General features: G+C 42.2%; 1 protein-coding gene across 1 annotated transcript in view; it reads left to right on the top strand.

Annotated features, from left to right (window-relative positions):
* The window catches only part of LOC124777096, a 96680-nt gene that overhangs the window by 22314 nt on the left and 61093 nt on the right, over positions 1-13273 (top strand). The window contains exons 2-3 of the mRNA XM_047252381.1: positions 3086-3179; positions 10687-11033. Of these exons, the coding sequence (XP_047108337.1) occupies positions 3086-3179; positions 10687-11033 (441 nt within the window). The remainder of the gene's footprint in view (positions 1-3085; positions 3180-10686; positions 11034-13273) is intronic.

Raw genomic sequence — 13273 nt, forward strand, 5'->3', positions numbered from 1 at the left:
CCCATAGTGTTTAGAGCCATATGAACCATTTGATCTACCGCGATGCACCTATAGGTGAATCAGTATGACTGACGAATAACTTGGAAACGCTCGTCAAGCTCTTTATGAAGCCCTTAGAATGATCACTTACCATGCAGCTCTGATCAATTTTATGATACAGAACAGTAAAAAATCTACAGGATTTATACTTCAAGTAATTTCAGGAGAAAGAAAAACATCATCCTATTTATAGCAGCTGTGTAAGTGCCTTCTTTAAAATGAGAAGGAAGAAAAGTAAGATACGCTAGAGTTTAACGTCCATTGACGTCGGGGTCATTAGAGACGGAGCACAAGCTCGGAATAGAGAAGGAAACCACTCGTGCCCTTCCAAAGGCATTACACCTGCATTTGCCTTAAGTGATTTAGGGAAATGATGGAAAACCTAAATCTCGATGGCCAGACGGATTTCTAACCAGCATTCTCCATCTCCAACTCACTCGGTTTTTAAATTAGAGTGTACCTTGTTTCCGCTACACGACACAAGAATCATCAACTAGTACAAATACTCTGATTCATACGATGAAAGAATCGATTAGGAAACGTGAAATGATTTTGACATTACTTTCCCCGTGTAAAAGAACTGTGTGTAAAGTACTTATCTTCAGAGAAAAAGGGTTGACTGGTTTCTTTACATCCTTATTTTGAAAATGTCGTGAGTGATTGACGTCAGCAGATACGTACATGCGCGGAAGAGGTGACTTTGCGTCTCCGTGTATGTGCACGTATATTTGTGTATGGGATGGCATGGTTTTCATGACGGTATTACCTCAACTCTCACTGCCTGACAATTGGATAGTTACTGGCAAAGAAGTTAAGAATATTTGTGTCCCACACTGATTATTTCGAATTAGTGAAGCTGTTCACAACCTGCAGGTTGATTTCAACACCAAACAGTTTGACAAGGCATTTTCTTATTGAAATACCGAGCGAGAATGCGCTGTGATCAGCACATTGGACTCGCATTCGGAAGGATGACGGTTCAAACCTGCGCCCGGCCATCCTGATTTGAGTTTTCCGAGATTTCTATAAATAGCTTCAGGTAAATTCCGGGTTAGTTCCAGTGAAAAGACACTGCCGAATTCCTTCCTCATCCTTCCCTCATCCGATGGGACCGATGACCTCGCTGCTTTGTTCTCTCCCTCGAAACATTCAACCAATCTATTCAAGTGGTATGTCTTTACCTTCCACCAACCTTCGAACTGACTTTCGCAGCGACTTACCTACAGCTTAACGTGCCTCTTAACCAGAGTGCAATTTATAATTTTTCCCGTAAACAAATCTTTACCGGAGATGAAAGAAGCTACAAGTGACACAAAATTACTCGTACCGAGGGAGAAATGAAGCCGGGATAGTCTTCTTTGCAATCTGATGTTTATCCTCTTGAGATCATTTCACTAACACGTACCTGTTGTTTCCTCTGGAATGTCTGCTGTTAGTTCCTTGCTCCCTAAAATCAACTGTGATTTTTTGTTACGTCACATCCGTCTCTGTGCCTTATTGTAAGAATTTAAATTGTAGCCATATGCTTGTCGCTTTTTTAACACTTTTTGTTAGCTCACCTTATCTGTTTGTGTATTCGGTTCAAATTTTATAACTGATTTTAAACTATCGTCCCGATGAGTTAGAGACTTGAAGCTTTCAACATAGCTCAGAAATAGATAACAACGAAATATTATCTCGCTTTGTATGGTCTCTGGCAGAGGGTTCTTTGTGTACCACTGCTATTTCCCCCTTTCCTTGTTCCAGCCTCGAATGAATCGCACTCAGAACGAACCATGGTAAATCTCCATGTGAGCTCTACGCTCTCTAATTTTTATCTTAACGGTCGTTTCGCAAGGTACATGTAGGAGGAAGCAAAATATTGGAGAGAAACTGAAATGAACGTGAGATTTACCACATGTGTCTGTTGCAATCTCATAAAGAAATATGAAATCGACTGAAAAATTTACCACACGGGAGATTAAACAGCAGAAAGTAATTATTTAAATAAGAAACTTTTTAATATACTCGTTCTTAAAACGTACTAAAAATTATAAAACAATTTCTCCAAGTCCTATACAGATTTCTTACCCAATCCTAAAAATTTGTGCTTGAGAATTTCCAACAGCTACACCAATACTTATAAAATTTAAAACGAAAAACGTGGACTGCATGCAGTAAACAGCAGTGAGGGGTGTAGGGGGTAGCTGCCGCTGCGAGAAGTCACCTAACAGTTCATATCATTTGCAGTGCAATAAAATTGCTAGCACGTCAGGTGAATTATTAACGCATCAGTTAACCGTTGAGAGCGCCCCACGTTTTTCATTTTAAATTTTAAAAGTATTGTCAGAGCTATGAAAAATTCGCAAGTACAATTGTTCAGGGCTATTCGTAAGGCATTAGGAATCTGAAAGGGGTAGGAGAAATTATCTTGTGGTTTTTAGTCCATTTTAAAGATGTTACATTAAAAATATTTTATTTAAATAATTTTTAACCCTAAAACTATCTCAGTGGCCTGTAACAGATTAGTATAATTTAATAATTACACCAGATATTTGAAAATATGATTCTGAAGTGTTTCTTACACAACGCTAACATTTTTAAGTTCAGTATTTAGTCACGGAGACTGATATCTGAAGGAAATCACAACTTAGTTTCGTGTTTGCAGGATTGATTATTGTACCCGCTAATCGTTATTTCTGTGATTACATTTAAGTTACATACACTTTAAAAGTGAAATAGTCTTTCTATGCATAAAATTATATGCTTCTGTTTACAAAACAACTTAGCTTTCACTACTTTATAAAACCTATCATATTCATTCTCACATCATTTCACCGGTTTATTACAACATTTTGGTTCTAAAGTGACATTAAACTTGAAATTTTCTTTCAGTTTTAACGAAATTCCCTCTTTTTGTTGCTTCTACAGTGGTTTTTTGCTTTCCCAATCGAAAACGTGCTCTGTCAGGTTCACGACACCCTACTTTCAGCCTATCGATTTTCGTTATTTGTGTCCTGTCTTCTTCTTTATCTTGAATCTCAGTTTATTCCATTTCATGTTGCAGCAGCGATGCTACTGCCCCTGGTGTCGTCGTTACCGCAGCTGAGAGCAGACTCGCAAATCGTGTTCAGCGCAGACGATGACAGCATCGGCCCCAGGTAACCTCTCCTAGTACGTATAACACACATATCAAAAAAAGTTTTGCATCACCTCGGTTCCACGAGTTCCGGAACCTGTACAGAAAATTGGAATAGAGATCAACATAAACATTAGTTCCCACACATTGCATGTTGTACCACCATACAGCAAGACCTTCAGAGGTGGTGGCCAGATCGCTGTACATACCGATACCTCCAATTTCCAGTAGTACGTCCTCTTGCATTGATGCATGCCTGTATTCGTCGTGGCATACTATCCACAAGTTCATCAAGGCAATGTTGGGCCAAATTGTCCCACTCCTCAACGGCGATTCGGCGCGGATCCCTCAGGGTGGTTGGTGAGTCACGTCGTCCATAAACAACCCTTTTCAGTCTATCCCAGGCATGTTCGATAGGGCTCATGTCTGGAGAACATGGTGGCCGCTCTAGTCGAGCGATGTCATTATCCTGAAGGAAGTCATTCACAAAATGTGCACGATGGGGGCGCGAAGCGAATTGTCGTCCATGAAGACGAATGCCTCTCCAAAATGCTGCCGTTATGGTTGCACTATCGGTCGGAGGATGGCGTTCACGTATTTTACAGCCGTTACGGCGCCTTCCATGACCACCAGCGGCGTACGTCGGTCCCATATAATGTCACCCTGAAATAGCAGGGAACCTGCACCTTGCTGCACTCGCTAGACAGTGTGTCTAAGGCATTCAGACTGACCGGGTTGCCTCCAAACACGTCTCCGACTATTGTCTGGTTGAAGTCTTATGCGACACTCTCTGGTGAAGAGAACGTGATACCATTCCCGAGCAGTCCATTCGGCATGTTGCTGGGCCCATCTGTACCGCGCTGCATGGTGTCGTGATTGCAAAGATGGATCTCACCACGGACGTCGGGAGTGATGTTGCGCATCATGCAGCCTACTGCGCATAGTTTGAGTCGTAACACGACGTCCTGTGGCTGCACGAAAAGCATTATTCAACATGGTGGCGTTGCTGTCAGGGTTCCTCCGAGCAATAATCCGTAGGTAGCGGTCATCCACTAAAGTAGTAGCCCTTGGGCGCGCTGAGCGGGCCATGTCATCGACAGTTCCTGTCTCTCTCTATCTCCTCCAACAACATTGCTTTAGTTGTCTCCGAGACTCCTGGACACTTCCCTCGTTGACAGCCCTTCACGGCACATAGTAACAATGCGGACGCGATTGAACAGCGGTATTGACCGTCTAGGCATGGCTGAACTACAGACAACACGAGCCGTGTACCTCGTTCCTGGTGGAATGACTGGAACTGATCGGCTATCAGACCCCCCTCCGTCTAATAGGCGCTGCTCATGCATGGTTGTTTACGTCTTTGGGCGGGTTTAGTGACATTTATGGACAGTCAAAGGGACCGTGCCTGTGATACAATATCCACAATCAACGTCTATCATCAGAAGTTCTTGGAACCGGAGTGATACAAAACTTTCTTTGATGTATGTATTTTGATCAGTCTTGTGACTAGTTCGCTACTTCGATGAGGCCCACGACGAATTCCTCTCTCGCGCCAACTTCATCTCAGAGTAGCACTTGCACCCTATAGCCCTAATTATTCTTTTTATGTCTTGAAATCTGTCTCCACCTACAGTTTTTAACCTCTACTGCTCCCTCTAGTACCATGGAAGTTATTTCCTGATGTCTTAACACATTTCTTATCATCGTATCCCACCTTATTGTCAGAAGTATGTTCCTTTCCTCTGTGGAGAAGCTCTTCTTTCTCTATCTTAACAGGCTGTCTAATTTTCAACAACCTTCTGTAGTAGGGAAGACCAGATTTGGTCAGACTTATCGTGTTTAATAGGGTTTAGTTCAATTAAATGTTTATTATAGTATAACTTAGTACATATACTTGCAACTCAACATTACATTTAAGAGTGTAAAATTAGTGCATATAGGCTCAACTCGGGTGCATTAGCGTATCACGGGTATGGGCAGGCTCAAGCACTTATGGGAGCACAATTATGCATGTCGTAGAACACAATAACGAGTGAACAAAACACACTACTAAAATTATCAAAATATTTTTATTCGCAGTAAACAGGTTTGCTTATGCCATTTAAGTAGTAGTAAAAATATTTGATGAACTTCCACCTGTTCTCATAATATTCGTCGCAAGCTTACCTTTTACATCTAAGGCGCTGGATCCATTCTTGATTTATTTTTGATTGGTTGCATCGTTTTAACCAGTAAATATAAAGGCAATTTTCAGCCTCTTCAACAGACTGCTATAGGTTAGAACAGAAATGAATGAATGGGACACTACTTTCTTTGTTAAGCTTAAGCGGTAACTTTCTGTAAGCTTGCTTTGTACATCTTTATATACTACATGTATACGCTTTTATAATACAGGGGCCTGTACTTGGCATAAATAAGTTCCGAAACTGGAAAAAAAGAGGTGAGGCGCGTCTAGAGCGTACACGTTGGTACCCGAAAGATGGTGAACTATGACTGGCCAGGACAAAGTCAGTGTAAACCCTGATGGAGGTGCGTAGTGATTCTGACGTACAAATCAATCGTCGGAGCTGGGTACAGGGGCGAAAGACTAATCGAACCATCTAGTAGCTGATTCCATCCGAAGTTTCCCTCAGGATAGCCGGTGTCGCGCGAGTCTCATCCGCTAAAGCGCTTTCACAATAAAATAAAATAATATCTTAAAGTGCACGGCTGTTGGTTAATTTTACTGACATTGACAACTACTTAACCAATCGATGTCCCCTGGCCGTGATGGACCAACAGAGATTGAATGGGATATTCCTTGAGAAGAGGGCCGCTTGCTAACAGACGCTTTGCAAATGTTATTTTGTAAGAGGACTTTGAGAGGAAGGAGGAGAAACAACATGATAGAAGAGATAAAGAGAAGACGAAATTACGCAGCCCTGAAGAGGATACCAGAAGACAGGAGAGCATGGAGAGCTACCAGATGAAAACCTGCATTTAGGCTGAACGTGAAGGATGACATCAGAAGTGTGGGTTATCAAGTTTTTCCTTGTTTTTGCTTTTAGAAATTTCTTACCCTTATCAGGTCTTGCGCTCAAAGAATGACTTCTTTCTGCTTGCATTTCATTAGGTTCAAATAACTTTCATAGTAATTTCTGCCTTTTATTCTCTTGCCCCTTCACTTTTTTAGACTGCATTTCCAAGTACTGTTGTCTTAAAGTTTCTTTGACTGGAGTACCAGAATGGCAATGTAAGGTAGTGTGTAAACGTGCCCCAATAGAACTGCGTAAACGTGTCCCGTCTCCATGTTTGAATTATCTTAAAATCTACAGCAGTAACTTTCAGGCTTTCACATATCTTAAAGCAGAATAATCTCCTGTAAACTAACATTCATTCTAACACAAAGAAAAGACGACGCACTACGAAGGAATTATCTGAATGGGACGGAAATCGAGAGATGTGATTTACACGCATAGACAAGAAATTGATGAAAATTTCAGAAAAATTGTAAAGAGCTTGACAAACTGAGCAAATTGATAATGCGTTGGCCCACTTGTGGTCCTTGTGCAAGCAGTTACTCGGCTTGTTGTTGACGGAGTTGCTGGATGTCCTCCTGGGGGATATCGTGCCAAATTCTGTCGAATTGGCGGATTAGATCGTCAGATCTCGAGATGTTTGCAGGGCCGTGCCCATAACGCTCCAAAAGTTCTTAATTGGAGACAAATCCGGCGACCTTGCTGGCCAAGTAAGGCGTTGGCAAGCACGAAGACTAAGCAGTAGAAACTCTCGCCGTGTGTTGGTAGGCGTTATCTTCGTGAAGTGTGAGTCCGGTAAGACGTGCCATGAACGGTGCGTAGAATATCGTCGACGTACCTCTGTGCTGTGAGAGTACCGCGGATGAAAAGCAAAGGGATCCTGCTACCAAAAGAATTCGCACCCAGACCATCTCTCCTCGTTGTAGGACCGAATGGCATGCGACAGTCAGGCAGGTATCCCACTGCTGTCTGGGGCGTCTTCAGACACGGCTTCAGCCTGGAAACGCATTGACTGGAGTAGAATCGTCTTAAGTTATAGTCTCGCTTCGAACTGAGCCGCGAAGATCAGCAAAGACGTGTATGGAGACGCCCCTGACAGCTACGGGACACCAATCTGACGGTCCCCTGCCATACGGTTCAACAATCGTGCGTGACGGTCTGGGAAGCCATTTCTTTTTCATTGGTTGTCATCGATGGCGTCTTTACAGCGCAGCCGAACGATATGCTACGCCCCGTTTTGTTGCCCTTCAGTGCAAGCGAACATGGGGTGACATTTCAGCAAGACAATGCCCTCCTGCACACAGTGAGAATTGCTTGTCTTCATGCTTGCCAAGCCCTACCTTGGCCAGCAAGGTCACCGGATCTGTCTGCAAACGTTCGGATTATTATGGTTCAAGTGCCTCTGAGCACTATGGGACTTAATTTCTAAGGTCATCAGTCCCCTAGAACTTAAAACTACTTAAACCTAACTAACCTAAGGACATCACACATATCCATGCCCGACGCAGGATTCGAACCTGCGACCGTAGCGGTTCGGATTATTATGGGTAGGGCACTCCAATCATCTCGGTATTTTGAAGATCTAGTGGGCTGAATGGATTCGATGAACTTCGCCGTTTTCGGGATAATCGTTCACAGGTTCTGTATAAAATAATCTACTCTTTTTGAAAGTTGCTTATCTCAATGGATTTCGCCATTGACAGCCCATATCTTCGCTACGGCGATCCCTTGTGCTTGCCTGCACCGCCACCAGTCGGCATCCAACGTAGCGGGGGGCAGTGGTTATTATGTTTTGGCTCATCAGTGTGCATGAAATTTTTTTCCTACACGTTTATATATTAAGTTTGTTCTTTTCTCAATCGATTCGGTTATCTTTCCTATAAAATGACGGAAGTTTGCAGCGTAATCAGTAACAAAAACATTAGTATGTGGAAAGAATTTGCTTCCAAAGATTGTGATACGGGGTATGCAGCCTCTCACTTTAATACTCGACATACCTATTTCGTCAGCGTCTCTTTATAATGTAATTACACAAAATAGAAAGAACATGGTGGCGTAAGTGATTTCGTTTAACAATAAATACAGACTGCTGCGAGCGACAAAATTATGAAGACAACAGATAATTCAAGTGCGTATAATGAGGTGAGGAATCAATAGTTTGGAATATTTCGGGAATTTGCTAAATAGTGAATGTTGTGAACGTTTTTGTAAATTCCTTGTTTCGGCATCGACAGTAGCAACATTCCTTTAAAAATCAATACACCATCGTCTGTCATGTTTCTGAGGTGGATTATTTCATTGTTTTGGTGCACTACATAAACGATGTAGTAAATGGTAGGATTACTTGTAGTATTGGTAACACTTGTAGGAAAGAAACGTGAATGAATGTGTAAGAGAGAAACATGGAGCTGATGGCTTCTCTTTACTTTTTTCTTGGTTTGGTTGTTTATTTTGCACATAATTAGAACCACACATCATTCAATGTTAGTTCATTGTATATTTTCTTTCCTTACGCAATATAAATTGCATTTTATAAATAATAGAAATTAGTTGATCGCTTAGCTTTTACGCTTTTATGTAACCAAAGCAATTACTTTTGATTAACGTACAGCTTACATGCACAAACGTCAAAACATATATATATATATATATGATTATTGTTGTTATTCGTACTCAACAGAATGTTCTTCAGCATGATCAAAAGCAAGCCTTTTCTGTTATTACTGATAAATGCGAAAGTTGTTTATAAATAGCAGAAACAACTTTACGTAAGTTCGCCAAAGTATTGAAGGGATGTTTGAATTTTTTTTTTAGCTTTCTTTTGAGGAAATTGCTTTTTCCGGCGCTGTATGATAAATCCGTATTGTCATACAACGTAGGCTTTCACGGGCGGCATCTTCTTCAGTTAAAACTTCCGGGCTGAGAGGGCGTGTTCAGTGCCGCGGAAGATGCCTCATGCAGCTGGAGATGCAATATCAGGGAGGTCTGCTATACACGGACCATGGCCTCTCAGCCTGGAAGTTTTAACTGGAGAATCGGGTTTTATTTTCTGTACTACAACATACCTCTGTTTAACATTACAAATAAACAATTTTCGAATACTCCCTTAATTAAAGATTGGCAGATTCAAGTTTTAAGTGACAGACAGGAGGATAAAGATGTAGAGAGAAAATATTCCATAGGTTATCAAGCGCTTTACACATCCTCACTCAGATTCTAGACGGTTCACAACTGCCGGTTTTTAGGGTAATGTAGTAATACATTGATCACATCCGTAAGGAAAGTGATACAGTTCCCAAAGTCGTTTAATGAACAAAGTAAGAGCATATGGACCATCAGACCAAATGTGTGATTGGATTGAAGAGTTCCTACATAACAGAACGCAGCATGTCATTCTCAATGGAGGAAAGTCTTCCAAAGTAAGAGTGATTTCAGGTGTGCCGCAGGGGAGTGTCTTAGGACCGTTGCTATTCACAATATACATTAATGACCTTGTGGATAACATCGGAAGTTCACTGAGGATTTTTGCGGATGATGCTGTGGTATATCGAGAGGTTGTAACAATGGAAAATTGTACTGAAATACAGGAGGATCTGCAGCGAATTGACGCATGGTGCAGGGAATGGCAATTGAATCTCAATGTAGACAGGTGTAATGTGCTGCGAGTACATAGTAAGAAAGATCCCTTATCATTTAGCTACAATATAGCGGGTCAGCAACTGGAAGCAGTTAATTCCATAAATTATCTGGGAGTAGGCATTAGGAGCGATTTAAAATGGAATGATCATATAAAGTTGATCGTCGGTAAAGCAGTTGCCAGACTGAGATTCATTGGAAGAATCCTAAGGAAATGCAATCCGAAAACAAAGGAAGTTGGTTACAGTACACTTGTTCGCCCACTGCTTGAATACTGCTCACCAGTGTGGGATCCGTACCAGATGGGGTTGATAGAAGAGATAGAGAAGATCCAACGGAGAGCAGCGCGCTTCGTTACAGGATCATTTAGTAATCGCGAAATCGTTACGGAGATGATAGATAAACGCCAGTGGAAGACTCTGCAGGAGACACGCTCAGTAGATCGTTACGGGCTTTTGTTGAAGTTTCGAGAACATATCTTCACCGAAGAGTCAAGCAGTATACTGCTCCCTCCTACGTATATCTCGCGAAGAGACCATGAGGATAAAATCAGAGAGATTAGAGCCCACACAGAGGCATACCGACAATCCTTCTTTCCACGGACGATACGAGACTGGAATAGAAGGGAGAACCGATAGATGTACTCAAGGTACCCTCCGCCACACACCGTCAGGTGGCTTGTGGAGTATGGATGTAGATGTAGATGTAGTAATGAGGTAACACCCAATGGATATGCAATACACCCAACATACAAGTCCCGTTAACTGACGGAAACTGCTGGGAAAATTACTATAATCGACGTTTACTTATATGGTAGTCTAAGGCAGCCTCAAGTAGTTTTGCGACTCTATTTATGACGCAGCAACTGGTCCGCAGGTTCCTGGCTGGGGGCACGTCAGCTAACGAGGTGGGTCGCAGCACGCGCTACCCAGGCGGCTGGGGCAGGCCCCTTTTCATCACGACAACGCCCAAGCCTGAGCAGCCGCGCCGCCAGACGCGGCCGCCCTACGTCGACTACGACGAGCTGTTCATCTTCGATCGGCCCTCCATGCCCATCGAGTACGTGCCGCGCACCACCAGCCCCGCCACCACCACCGACAGTGGCTCCACGCGCGAGAACTGCAACTGCCCCACCACCAACGAGTACAACCCCGTCTGTGGCACAGACCACGTCACCTACTCCAACCCGGGGCACGTCTACTGTGCCAAGTACTGTGGCAAGAGTAAGTCTGTCATCATACGGAAACGTAGTTAAATTAACTGATTTAAGTGTCAGGAAGTCGTTTCTGAAAGTGTGTGGAGTGTAGCTATGCATGGAAGTGAAAGGCGAACGATAAATAGTTTAGACAAGAAGAGAATAGAAGCTTTCGAAATGTGGTGCTACAGAAGAATGCTGAAGATTAGATGGGTAGATCATATAAATAATGAGGAGTTATTGAACAGAATTGGAGAGAAGAGAAATTTGTGGCACAACTTGACTAGAGGAAGGGATCGGTTGGTAGGGCATATTCTGAGGCATCAAGGGATCACCAATGTAGTATTGGAGGGCAGCGTGGAGGGTAAAAATCGTAGAGGGAGACCAAGAGGTGAATACACTAAATAGATTCAGAAGGATGTAGGTTGCAGTAGGTACTGGGAGATGAAGAATCTTGCACAGGACAGAGTAGCATGGAGAGCAGCATCAAATCAGTCTCTGGACTGAAGACCACAACAACAACAATTTTCATTTACGTTTTAAGAATCGTCAGTCTTCTGAGCATTCTGACGTGACGAATGACAAATTCCTCTGTGGTGCCAACCTCCATTCCGCAGTAACATTTGTACCTAATACCCTCAATTATTTATTACATATATTTCAGTCTCTGTATTTTCTCTACAGGGCACGTCTACTGTGCCAAGTACTGTGGCAAGAGTAAGTCTGTCATCATACGGAAACGTAGTTAAATTAACTGATTTACGTTTCAGGAAGTCGTTTCTGAAAGTATTTGTGTGGAGTGTAGCCATGCATGGAAGTGAAAGGCGAACGATAAATAGTTTAGACAAGAAGAGAATAGAAGCTTTCGAAATGTGGTGCTACAGAAGAATGCTGAAGATTAGATGGGTAGATTATATAAGTACGATAGAGGTTATTCTTTAATGCATTAGCACGTGTCCTATCATCCTCTTCTTCTTCTTCTCAGTCTTTTCTACATGTTCCTCTGCTCATCGATTCTGCAGAGAACCTCTTCATCCATCATTAACCCATCCTATTTCGAACATCCTTTCATAACACCAAAACCGAAACGCTTCGATTCTCTTCTTATTCAGGTTTCCACAATCATGATTCTCTACCATTCTCCAAAAGTTCCTTCTCAGATATTTGTTCCTGAAATTAAGGCCAATGTTTGATACTAGTTGTCTTCTTTCATCCTGGAATGCCTCTTTCACAGAGCTGACGTGCTTTTCTTCTCCTCCTTACTTCGCCTGTCATGCGTTACTTCCAGCTTAGCGGAATTTCTTCGTCTACTTCGTTGTCCTCAGTTTTGACACGGAATTAACTGCTAATCTCATTTGCGCTACTTCCATCTTTCTTCAGTTATTCTCAAATCATGTTCTGTATCCAGTGGAATGCTGATTCCATTCAACAGATCCTGTAACGCTTCTCCAATTTCACTGAGGATAGCAATGTCACTAGAAAACATCATCATTGACATTCTTTCACAACGAATTTAAAATTGCTGTTGCATTCCCTCTCTCGTCATCAGAAGTAAGTCCGTATGGCATCTCGGGTTGATAACGCACATCGACACTGTAACCTTTACGCTGTACAAAAATAAATAAATAAATAAATAAAATAATATAAAATAAAAAATTAAAAAAATTAAAAAATAAAAAAAAATAAAAAATTCTGATTCCCATGCCCGGTAATTTGGAGATTAGCCTCATCTGATGGGAAAAGATTGCCAACAAATCTGGTATCGTTATTTATTCCTCCATATGGTCTGATGGTTTCAGTTCCTGTACAACTTCACTTTAGTGAATCTTACAATCTCAGTGGAGAAACCGAGGGGTGGTTGTGAGATTTAGATCTGATGCTGTAGTGAGCTTCCTTTTCTGATTGACGTCCATAGTGCTTAAATGTCTGGTGCTTACTGATTGCATTCTGTTTTGATGGTTTCTTGTTGACAGCTGGACATATGTTCGAAATTCTCGGTCATGCCATGATGGCGTAAAAAGATGGAACGGGATGATGTCTTCAAATATAAAGATCGAGCAGCAGCCATCATTGTTATAAGAAGCAAGTGAACTGGTGAAGAGAATAATTGTTCCACGATTATTAAGAAGTTGCGCACAGAGAGATGCCACTACCACCCTTTGCAGGTTGCTGGAGTTGAGTATCGATGAGCTAGCAGTAGCTGATACCATTTAGGCCTTCTGACAGTCAGAGCCCCCCCCCCCCCCCCCATCCATTTCTTCAGATACT

The sequence above is a fragment of the Schistocerca piceifrons genome, chromosome 1, assembly GCF_021461385.2.
Source record: "Schistocerca piceifrons isolate TAMUIC-IGC-003096 chromosome 1, iqSchPice1.1, whole genome shotgun sequence".
NCBI lineage: Eukaryota > Metazoa > Arthropoda > Insecta > Orthoptera > Acrididae > Schistocerca > Schistocerca piceifrons.